Raw genomic sequence first — 12,748 nt, forward strand, 5'->3', positions numbered from 1 at the left:
GTTTACAATATTCCCAACACTCACCTGTAGAGCAGGGAGAATAGTGCAGATTCTAGTTCCTTTATTTTTTGATGGTTGATTCTGTTGTAAAGGCTTGCAAGCTCACGTTTTTAAAATCTCTAAATAAATTTCTGTGTGGCGGCTTCAGGATTCCTGCTGGCAGTTTTTGGCTCCGGAGAAACAGTGATCTTATTTGGAAATGACTCCCTGTCTGGAGTGTGTCTGTTTTAGGTTAAGATAATATTTGCATTTGTACTACAGTCATGTGCAAGGCTGCTACCAACCCCCACCGTCCTTACCACCAGCACCGTCAAGTCAGGACGAATCCGTCAGCATCAGATCGCTCTCAGACAGCACCCCTGACCCTTGGAAAATGAATCCCTCGATGCAGACACATCCGTGCTTCTCCTGATAGTGCAGAGCCTCTCAGATGAGCTGTGAGGTATCCGCTGTGTCTGTCGCAATGCAAACAGGCTGCTTAACCCCGTGTGTGCCAAGAGGACACTGCATTGCAGTAACAGCACATTGACGTGAGTTGCAACACATCCTCAGAATGAGGCACTGGAAATGTCTTGCACATTGCGCAGTCATTTTTGTGGCTTTAACTTTTACTGTGGTTAGATGTGTTGATGCCATCCCTGCTTAACCTGCTTGCCTGTAGTTTACCATGCTTGCCTTTAGTTTACCATGCTTGCCTGTAGTTTACCATGCATTCTCTGTGCTTAATTTTGATAGTGTTTTATGGTGGTATACCCCAGTAAGCCTTTTAGAGAGCGTTTCCCACCTGTTACCCACCAGGAGAGGTATTTAAAACGAGGATTAATGCTGTGCCTGTATGTTTGAACGTGGTGTGCTTGGTGCTGGCTGGTACAGTGTATGGGCCGCACACAATGGAATGAGCAGCCTCTGGATCTGAGATCAATCTCCTGGCTGCAACAGCTTTTAGTGATCCGATTACAAGACTGCTGTTTTATGGAATGTAATCAGAAAAACTAAAGGGTGACTGACGCTCTGAATTGAGAATTTTTGGATTCACTGTTGGGTGCTTTGCTTGTGCTCTGCACTCCTAACAGCTTCTCTGAAGCATTGGTAAGATTATCGTTCAGTGTCTGTTGGATCCCGTTCTGTTCCTGGGAAGTGTTGAACCATGCTGCACCTGTTCTCTGGTCAGCGAGGGGATTGCAGAGTGAAGGTGGTGCAATGGGGTTATTATACTGGCCTTTCAGGGTCCAGATTACCAATGTTTATTGGTGGGCTCCCTCCCAGGCCGTGCCTGACTACAAACACTGCTGCTGAACTTGAGATCAAGAGAGTGGATGTCTCCAGCATTGTCACTCTGACGGGTTTAGAGGCACTACATTTATCTCAAATAAATGCAGGGAACTGAAGCTGCAGACATTTCTGACCTTGCCTAATGATTTTAAAGCTTGTTACGATGACACCAAGGTGTAAATGAAGGAAAGGGAGAGTCAGATAGAGCCGCAAGGCAGCTGGTGTCTGATCCCCATTTAGAGCTTTCAGAGGGGCAGTATATCACAGGGAGGTGACGGCAGGTTTAATTACTCCTGCCCGCCATCACCAGCACACCAGGGTCGTTACTGCGGGTTTATTGATTTTGTCATTTGCTTCATTACGTTTAATGCAATCCTTTTTGCGCAGAGTTATTCTTCCGCTCCGGTGTGGGTCACTGGGCTGCTATGTGCACGAAACAACAGCCCTGAGCCGTGGAATTCAAACCCGGCCCCATGAGAAGAATAGACTCTGTAAACAGCAGCCGCTCCCTCCCCGTCCCAGCGGCTCTGTCTCTGGCTCGGCCCTGCCCGCTCACCCGGCTTCTTTTTACTGGGGAAGCAAAGAGAACCCCCGGCTTTGCAGCTTCCCCACAGGCAGGGATGATGGGGGAAAAGGAGAGCAATGCCCCCCAGAGCTTTAGGTCTTTAAATTGGTTTGCCAAGCTGCGTGTTTCAATTATGTTTTATTTAGTTATAATATTGATTTTGTATCTGTGAGCCTACTAATCTATCTATCTGTCTATCTATCTATCTATCTATCTATCTATCTATCTATCTATCTATCTATCTATCTGTTGTACAGAGGGACTTTACAGTATGCTGCAAACAAAGTCTCTTCCAAGCAGAATTTCTAAATCAAGTCTCCCAGCTTTACTTACTGGACGCCTGTGCGTAGGTGCCAGGACAGGCATCGTAATATGCTGACGAGATCCTTCATGAGTCACAGCACAAGCTTCACAGGCTAATAGCTTTCAGTCTGCACCTGGGTATTCCAGGAAGCCCTCGTGAAAAGGAACGAGTCGGGGTCTTGCTGAGTGAATCAAGCTCCTCGTTTCCCAGTGAGCTCCCTGACTGGGTGCCCGTGTGATTGCCTCTCTGGAGTGGCAGTCACAAGACTCATAAACAGCCCTGCAGCTTCACGCTACCTTGCTCAGAATGATCGGCGAGAGGCGCAGTCACTCACTGTTGGTTGTTGCAGATGGCAGTCGGGTCTCTGAAAGGCTTTAGCCTTTATCGATTCACACATCAAGCCATCGCTCCTCAAGCATCCTGCTCCTGCGGAGGTACCCTCTGCCAGCCGATCAAACATCCTCTGGCACAAGCTCTTCACTACACAACACATGGGTCCAGCTAGCATAGCTGAGAAGCCCGCTCCATCTCCAAGGCTGGACTTCAGGTCCCAGGGCAGGATTTCACCAGAGCTGGGAGTTAAACCTCATGACTTTATAAATCAAAAGGCAGGCAAATCAGATCAATATTTATTGAGATAATAAAATGTCTACCAACTTAAATCTTTTTATCGGACGAGTCTCTTTTTTTTTCTTTCCGTGGCTTTTCGTTACTTTGGTGTTTATTTGTATTCTTCCCCCCTCTCTGTCTTTTTAAACAGGCTGATAAAATAACAGATGAGCTCCTGCGAGATTGCTCCACACAAAGCAGCAATGCACAGACACGAATGCTTGGAAGGTTATGTACCTTTTCATATCCACACAATCGCTCATCCTTGTAGATAACCAGTTAATGGCATTTCTACAGCCACAGTTCTGGGTGGAGCCCGTCGTTCTGTCTGGAAGCCTTCCAGATGGAAGACTGGCAAAGCAGAGGCATCAAACTGTCACTGGCATTTGGTGCCGCGGATGATTAAGGGCCTATGCAATTAGATTTGAGGATTTTAATTTGGGATTCACGTCTCCACTCCCTGTCCACTGTCACCCTTCACTGACAAATCTCAAACTAGCCCGCAGGACCAGTCTTGTAAAAACATTTTTGGAACTGCAATGACTGTAATAACACCAGTATTTCTGACCTGTCCCAGGGATCAATGCATTGAGCTATCCCCTGTCACACCAGCAACCCAGACCTCTGCACCTCCAGCTCTCTCTCTCTCTCTCTCTCTCACAGAAATAACAACAATTATAATGTGATGACTTTACTCTGTGTTTCCTTCCTGAGTCGCGTCACCCCCAACACAAAACAAATACACAGTCAGGCGAGACAGACTGCAAATGTAATACCGATTTTTTTAAAATGTTATTTTATTTGTTTATTTATTTTTTGGTGCTGTTCGCCCAGTTGGTTTACAATGAGGCTGGGGCTGACCCAGTATAACAGCCTTCACCTCAGAAACAGCTGTCAACTGGAAATGACTTTCACGATCACTAAATAAAATAGCCGTGTTGGGAAATCAAATTGGCCAGGCAGATGTGAAAGCCTGCCCGCGGTTGCAGGGACATTAAGTCGCTCAGGCCCCCCAGGATAAACTAATTAGGAACACAATGCAAACACTCAGCTTGCATGTCTTGCCTGCATGTGGGGGGGGGGGGGGTGGGTATGTAGGCCTAAGAAGAAGGAAATAAATAGGAAGAAGAACTACTGCTGTGAGTCTGGGAGGGCACCTCTGTGACCTCCAATGATTTAGACGCCCTCTTCTTTAATGAAATTGTTTCAGTGACAGAGCTTGTAAAAGCTTGTAATGGATTGGATGCTCTAATGTAATGAAATTACTCCCTTTCTGTCTTTAAAAAAAGAAAAGAGAGAGGGAGGGAGAGAGAGAGGGAGGGAGAGAGGGAGAGAGAAAATGCAATTAATATTTCCAGAGAGCTGACAGCCGGGGTGGGCTGTGAGCTCGCCCTCGTCATGCTCACTCTCTCTCACAGCGACCGGGGGAAGGAGGGGATGGGCTGCAGTCAGGAAGACCACACTAGCCTGTTTCGGGCTGGGCTGGGCTGGGCTTGAGTCTGGCTGTGGCTGGCGGAGGTGACACCGTGACGACCATCCTCCCTTCGTTCTGTATGACCCAGCGTTCTCACTCCTGTCTCTCCTTCGCAGGCAACTGGACAGCAACCGCATCAGCTGCATTGAAGATGGTGCCTTCAGAGCCCTGCGGGACCTGGAGATTCTGTGAGTGAACACTGACTGTTGTTCGTTCCTTCGTTTGTTTGATTTTTAATAAGAATGTTTGTTTTAGTTCTTGTTTTAGTCATTTTGGAGATTTTAAAGCCTTGTTTTAGTCAGTCCCAATTTAAAAAAACAAAAAAAAAAACATTTAAATGAAATTTTTTTTAATAAAAACTAAATTGTATTTCTTAACACAAAATAGTATAGTCCAGTTTTAAAACGATGGTAGGTGCTGGTGTAACCATAAGTGCGCTGTGTAGAATACTTTCAAGGGTTTCTATAGGACTGCCAGGTCTAATGTTTTTGTCTTGGCGTGTGTAAACAGGTGACCGCCACTTTTTTCCACATATTTGCAGCGATGGAGAAGGTCAAGGTAACTGGATTTGAAATAATGCTGCAGTTGCTTTTCAGTTTGGATGTGCGATACCAGAAGTGTGTGGATGTGAGTGAGTGAGTGTATATGGGATGGTGTCTTTAGCTCAGTAGGTCACATTAACTACCCCTCAATCCCTCGCTACCACCAGCACCCCTCTATCTATAGCTGCATAGAGAGTGTACCCTGAATGCTTTCGAGAGGTCTGCTTGATTAACCTGTACTGACACAACTGGAGGGATATGTGGTCGTTTATTATGACACTGATCAAATATTTATAAAGGAATAATCTGTTTGCCTGTTTAACATGTGAACTGTCTCCTAATGCTCCAATAACATTTCCAGATGAAATCTATAACAAAACAGTTCAAAGTCATGAAAATAGAAGGTGGATGTCAACCTGGATAACTGAGTTATTTATAGAATGCCTGAAGATTAATGTGGCATGATGTGAAGCCACATTAATGATGTGGCAAACAGACGGGACAAGGGGTAAAACCTTGAGGAAGCAAAACCTACTGAAAATATACAACAAGTGTGCGCAGTCTTTATTGCAATGCCTAGTTCAGCGATGAATGTATTTCTACAACTGTAGCGAATAAGGAGTCTTTTTAGGGGTTGATTTGATGTGTGAAGGCTTCAGGTATTCACTTTCAGGATGACATACTGTAGAGCATGAGCTCGATCCTCTGGAGCACTGACTCGTCACTGGCAGAGTCTGTAATCTGGACTCACTTCATGACTCTAGGGAGTGTTCAGGGTGTCAATGAGGGCTCCCGGGTGTCAAGACTGCCACAAATGAGCAGAACCTTCCGTCTAAAAAGAGTGATGTCAGATTAGGTTAATACTCCAAGCTCACAGAAGGAGGCGATGAAAGTAATGGAAGTAACACAAGTTGGGAAGCTGTGCGTTTTACACCCATAGCAGTGCGTGGGATTGTAGCTGTGAGTGACAGACTCACTGAAGGATCGATTGTGCCCTCGGGGGGGGTGGGGGGTACACTGTGCTAACGAGGGACCAGCCTGGGGGGTACACTGCCTTTCTTCATTCCTTCCTGCCATTGTGTGATCTTTTAAAATGAGCTGAGGAAACACGGCCCGTCTCACACCCTGCTTATAAGAGCGCGTTGTTGAAGAGAGTGGCATCTCTTGTGGTCTTCCAGGGGCTGTCTTGAGATTCAGTTGAGGGCGGGGGTGCCTTGTGGCCGTCGCAGTCTTGGATTTGCAGGGGCACTGCATTACAGTCCAGCAGACACAATGAGGACGGGCTCGTGATTGTGAAGTAGCGCAGAGCACAGCTCAGCCATTGTCTCTGCTGCTGGAGAGGAGATGGGGACCCCCAGCATTATAGCATGGGCACCCTGCTGTGCCCCTCTGCCCCCTAGTGTTCAGAGAGAGGAAGGACAAGCACATCTTACTTCAATGCGGATAACAGCGCCTAATAGTCTTACAATGAAACAAAGAAGTAGCGCCCCCTGTTTCTTGAACCCGCTCGGTCCTGTCTCGGGGTATAGTATCAGTTCAGTGCTGTAGGTTGGGGGGCGGGGGGGTTACCCTTACAAAACATTACCCTGGTATATATAGAGAGTAATAGACGGGCTTCAGTGAGTTACAGGAAAGCAATTCCATTTCGGGTTTCTGTGACGTCATAAACTACGAGACAGTCAGGTCGAGTACTTTATAAACTGTCACAGAAACCCCAGGTGGAATTATTTTCCTGTAACTCACTGAAGCCCATCTGTTATTTTTTTGCAATACATGGATATTATCTGTGATAAAAAATAAAGACAATAAACGGGTGTTAAAGTTCAAATTGCAAGTGAATTTAATGAATAATAATAACAGAAGTCATTATTAAATATCGTTTTCTTTTTGATAATTCAGGAATGGTGAATTAAACTGGGTAGATACTGCAAAAAATAATGTATTTTTAAGGAAAATGTGTTTCAGTGGGGTATGGTTTTTATTTTATTTTTTTAGTCGCTGTCAGAGACGAAGATTATTTGTCTCGTTCGCTTGGTTGGTGCTGCCGTTGGTGGAGGATGATTGTAAAGCTTCACAGAGACAGATTTGTTAAAAGTGCCTAAAAACCACAAACTGTGGGTGCTGTCGAGTGATTGAAAATGAGACATTTTGTTTGAAAGTGGTCCGGGGCACCGGAGTCAAATATGGGTCAAAGGTCAAGTATAAGCCTCTAGAGGAATATGCCAATCTGACGTCACTACTGCAGTATTGTGTTTTTTTTGTTCGAATGACTCAAATATAGCCATGATTTCCATATACCTGTTTTGTAAGCTCAGGCACCACACTGAAATGTCCTGCACATTGAAGGAAATATGTTTCCTTTTTTTTCACAAAAAGGATCCTGAATATTGTTTAGGAAAGTATAGTTGATTTATAACAGCTACACCACAATAATCACGTACTTCAGCTTCAGTGTATAGCACCTTTAAGTGAAATCATGTTTAATCCAATAGTAAACCTGCTGTGTGCTTCAGACAGTCTCGTTACGTTCTCTCATGGACGCTTCAGCTGCAAGCTTCCCTTGAACCCTGTTTGCCATACAGATCACCCGCCGGGCCGCTGTACAGTACAGGTGCTGTTTCTCTCAAGAAGGAAAGAGACGTGTGTGTGTGTGTGTGTGTGTGTGTGTGTGTGTGTATGTGTGTGTGTGCATGTGTGTGTGTTTGGTAGCAGTACAGCTCTTGGGTGAGTGTGTGTGTGCGCGTGTCTGTGCGTGTGTGTGTGTGTGCATGTGTGTGTGTGTGTGTGTGCTTGGTAGCAGTACAGCTCTTCTCAGTGTGTGTGTGTGTGTGCATGTGTGTGTGTTTGGTAGCAGTACAGCTCTTGTGTGTGTGTGTGTGAGTGTGTGTGTGCGCGTGTCTGTGCGTGTGTGTGTGTGTGCATGTGTGTGTGTGTGTGTGCTTGGTAGCAGTACAGCTCTTCTCAGTGTGTGTGTGTGCGTGTGCATTTGGCAGCAGTACAGTGCTGCTCCTCTTCTCTCCTCTTGCTGCTCTGCCCTGGCCAGGCTCTGCAATGAGCTTTCATCACAGATCCCATGCATTTTTAATTTCCAACACCAGCCTGTCTCCGGTGGGACGAATCAATCTCAGTTCCGCGTTTAGCTGATACATTTACGAGAGCTACAGCACTGGCTGGAGCGTGGGGAAGAGAGAGAGAGAGAGATACAGAGAGAGAGAGAGAGAGAGAGGGAGGGAGGGGGAGAGGCATGCAGTGCTGCCATTCAGTCTTTTCTTATTTCTTATTTATAAGTTGCAATACGCTCACCGGGGTCCTGAGAGTCAGCTGTTTAATGGTCATTTTGCTGGCTCTGTGGTTCTGCTGCTGGCTTCTCTGTGTTACTGATTGCAATTCCCTTTGCTGAGTTCTCTATTCAATGTGATGGCTCTCAGGTCCTGTATAGGTCTTGCTGGCTCAGGCTAAAATCAGAAGATACTGTACACCCAGTGGTATATAACTTTCTAGATAATGTGGACAAGTCCATATTCAAAATACATCAGGAAAAAAGCGACCTGGCTAAATTTAAATGGAAGTAATAAATAAATAATAAATACATAAATAAATACAAATCTGGCTTTGTTAAATGGTCCCCTGCTCTCATTACTAATTTCTTAAAGTTGTGCAACAAGCACCTCTTCAGCTCTTCACATTCACTTCCAGTTAGCTGTGCTCTCCACAGGGGTTTTGTTAAACAGCTTTGTCAAGCAGTTTCTTTTTTTTTTATCAAAAACAATCATTTCCGAGATTATTATTATTATTTTTTTTTTTCACCGTTGCACATTGTAACACGCGTTTACCGCGCTCCCCTGTGTCTTTCCACAACAGCCGTTTTTTGTTTCATCGTTTCATTATTCTTTCACTGTTTCTGTATGCCGTACCACGCTCGGATATTTTATGATCGTTTTTCCGCACAGCTCTTGGCTTTATTGCTTAAATGCAATGCTGTCTGCCTGTGCTGAGCTCCGGTGCTGAATAGCAAGACAGAGCTGTGGGAGGGGAGCTCATGTAACTCCTGTTAAACAGCGTAGTCAGTGCTAGCAGTACCTCCCCTGTTGTATGAAATACAGGACAGCAAGAACAAAATGCATTCCATAAAATAAGTAACATTACTGGATATAAAGTCAAACGATTTTCAAAGTGATTGCGTAACCAGTATAAAGGATCACCAAAGCCTGAGTGTAGTTTGTGTTTCGAAGGCTGGGTAAGAAAGAGCACTCGACACATTGGTGTGGGAAAGCTGTCCACTGTTTCACAAGAGACAAAAGCAGAGGCTGTGGAGGGAGGGCTCCTTCACTGTGAGCTGCTCACAGAACAGGGCCAGACCCCAGACAGAAGCGCTTGGTGAAGTGCGTTTCTAATGCAATACAGGTGGAATGATAAGCAGCTGGCACGGAGTGTGTGGAACGAGCTTGAATCACAGTCACAGCACTTTCAGGTGACATCACAGCCTGAAACAGCAAGAGTTCACTAGACAGCTTTTTGCATTATTGACTTGTAGTGGAAGGTAACTGTCAGCATCTCAGTCTCAGATTGGTTAGGAAAGAGATTCTGACTTTATTAAAGAATGTATGAGAGGGGTATCACAGAACTGGAAAGAAAAATCTGCGCTCTGCTGAATACCTTTGTAAATCTGTAGTGAAAGCATAGTAAAAGCATATTTGAACCCCTGTTATACTGGATAAATCCATTAAGGCATCCTCCAGGTAGTGGGAATGGCCTGGATGTGAAAGCACACAGTAGAATCACGAATGAAAGCATGCTGCAATGCAAAGCTATCATTGTCGGCTAGGGCACTGTTTAAAGATTACTTTAATTTTGCAGCCTAAGTACGTTACGTGCAAGCAATGTACCCAATATGCAATCAGTTCAGCATTTAAACACAGAAACAGAACAACAATGCAATAAACAAGCACATGAATGAATAATTAGCCTGGAGATTGACAGGCTGTGACAGGGTCAGACACGGGGCACCCAGGACCCTGCTGTCAGATCCACTGCAGTGAGGTATTGAATGGAAAAGATTTATATATTCACTGTGCTGCTGATGTGAGGGAGGAAAGCTACACACTCACACACACACACACACACACACGCTCGCACATGCACACACACAGACACAAGCTCACACACATACAGACACAGACACACACACACAGACACGCTCACACAGACACACGTTCATACACACACATACACACACACACACGCTCGCACATGCACACACACAGACACAAGCTCACACACATACAGACACAGACACACACACACAGACACGCTCACACAGACACACGTTCATACACACACATACACACACACACACGCTCGCACATGCACACACACAGACACAAGCTCACACACATACAGACACAGACACACACACACAGACACGCTCACACAGACACACGTTCATACACACACATACACACACACACACGCTCGCACATGCACACACACACACACACTCACGCACACACACACACACACATGCACACAGACACAAGCTCACACACATACAGACACAGACACACACACACAGACACGCTCACACAGACACACGTTCATACACACACATACACACACACACACGCTCGCACATGCACACACACACACACACTCACGCACACACACACACACACATGCACACAGACACAAGCTCACACACATACAGACACAGACACACACACACAGACACGCTCACACAGACACACGTTCATACACACACACACACACACATACAGGCACACTCTTGCACATGCACACACACACACACACTCACGCACACACACACACACACATGCACACAGACACAAGCTCACACACATACAGACACAGACACACACACACAGACACACGTGCACAGACACATGTTCATACACACACACACACACACTCACGCACACACACACACACACATGCACACAGACACAAGCTCACACACATACAGACACAGACACACACACACAGACACACGTGCACAGACACATGTTCATACACACACACACATACACAGCTACACAGACACGCTCACACAGACACACGTTCATACACACACACACACACACATACAGGCACACTCTTGCACATGCATACAAATACAGACAAACACACACAAACACACAGATACGCTCACACACACACAGGTATACACAGACACACACAAGCTCAATGAGCACCATGGGGGAGTGTAGAATATGGGACTGGCACCCGGAAAGTGTTTATTGGGGCACAGTCTAAACAGGAGGGGTGTGGTGTGAAAATAGCTTTGTGGATCTAAAGGATATCTAGTAATTAGTTCAAACACACCAGCAAAATTAAGCTTACTGAGTCACCTCTATATACTGTACACTGTAAATACTGCAGACTTCAAAGCTTGCACTGAGTTTTGTTATATAGGCTATAACAACAGAACATTCTGTAGAGTTTTATTTTCTGGTGAATTGGGGGACGAGACTGAAAAATCTGAACGCAAAAAAAAGCAAACAGTATAATCCAGTGAGCTTGAAGCCACTTTGATCCACCAAAGAGAGGAAGCATTAATGTTCAAATTGAGAAATAACAAACACATTGCCTTTCCAGCGGAAGGAGGTGGAGGGCAAGATTACAAGATTAGGGTTTGCTAAGTAGCTCTAATCAGAACAGTGGCTTGTTTGGGAGGAAGGGAGATGGCTGCTGTTGCCCACAATTAGCCCTGTGCATGCTGCAGATAATATCATTGTGTTAGAGACAATTACACGCTGTTCTGGACACACACCATTCACATTACATGCACCACAACACACCCCGGGCTGATCAGCTGACAGCATAATGGAAGCAGACAGCAGGAACACCAGCAGCCATGCCAGCCTCCCGGATGACTGCGGGGGCCACCATACTGGTCTGAGTTTAACCTGCTCAATCAACGCCTGGCAAGCAGTGAAGCACACTTAGTAAAGCACCTGAATGGGTAGGCAAACACTTTATACTGCATCCAGTTTAGAGGGCAGTAACCGGGAGGGGCCGGTTGACATGCAAGATGTGTCAGTTGTGTCTGAATGTGATACGAAATCATGGCTCATTTCTTTATTTATCGTCTACTGCACAGGTTGTGCACATGAAAGCTTACTTCTACTATGCCAGTAAGGGTGTTCCAAAGCGTATTCCTGTTTTTTTTATTTCACTGGCCAGTTTGCAGCAGCGAGGGGTTAATTCAGAGAATTCAGAGCGTTCCACAGCGCCCGCAATGTTCAATCTATTAAACAAAAATAGACGACTTAATAAACCTGTCAAGCAAATGGTTAATTTCGCGTGGGATAAACACTCAAGTGCCCTTCGGGCCACTGTGTATCCTGTCTGTCTTGGTGCATTAACCACTAGCCCTTCGGGGTAAGAAGATCAGAGAAGCAGCTCTGCGGGGGGCACACATGGTAGCAGGTGAGCATGATGCTGTGGTCAGTGGTCAGCAGTCCAGCCGGTGTGCTCTTTGTTTGCTTTGCTGCAGGAACCACACGGCTACGTTCAGGCTTCAGTGACTCGTAGTGATTCTCTCTCTCCTTCCTCTCTCGTTGCAGCACTCTCAACAGTAACAACATCACCCTCATCCCGCTCTCCAGCTTCCACCACATGCCCAAACTGCGCACTCTGTAAGTACCCTTCATATTACTTGTGGTAAGAGAGACCTGTAGGATCCTATAGGTTAATGAGGAGCTGCACTGTCCACTGACACCACAGCGTGCTGTCGGGAAGGGTCTGCTGGTCTCCAGGATACCTTGTACTGAGTTTCCTGTAGTGGATTGATTTGAATTTCCACTTCTCTGTATTAAAGCTCCTCATATCCCAGGTACTGTGGGATTTGAAGTGTCCAAAGACCCCCACAGCTTAAATGCTGGACCCCACCAAAAAAAAAGTATTATCTTTCAATATTTCTGAAGAGAATATAGTAGGAAATGGGATTGTTTTGCAGGTCTTTA

The 12,748-nt window shown here is 45.6% G+C and overlaps 1 protein-coding gene across 2 annotated transcripts in view; it reads left to right on the forward strand.

Annotated features, from left to right (window-relative positions):
* Positions 1-12,748, forward strand: part of LOC117413046 (slit homolog 3 protein-like) — a 101,903-nt gene that overhangs the window by 60,323 nt on the left and 28,832 nt on the right. For both annotated transcript variants that reach the window (XM_058997193.1, XM_058997194.1), the window contains exons 6-7: positions 4,341-4,412; positions 12,350-12,421. In XM_058997193.1, coding sequence (XP_058853176.1) covers positions 4,341-4,412; positions 12,350-12,421 — 144 coding nt within the window. The remainder of the gene's footprint in view (positions 1-4,340; positions 4,413-12,349; positions 12,422-12,748) is intronic.

Source organism: Acipenser ruthenus, chromosome 23 (assembly GCF_902713425.1).
Source record: "Acipenser ruthenus chromosome 23, fAciRut3.2 maternal haplotype, whole genome shotgun sequence".
In the NCBI taxonomy this organism is placed as follows: Eukaryota; Metazoa; Chordata; class Actinopteri; order Acipenseriformes; family Acipenseridae; genus Acipenser; species Acipenser ruthenus.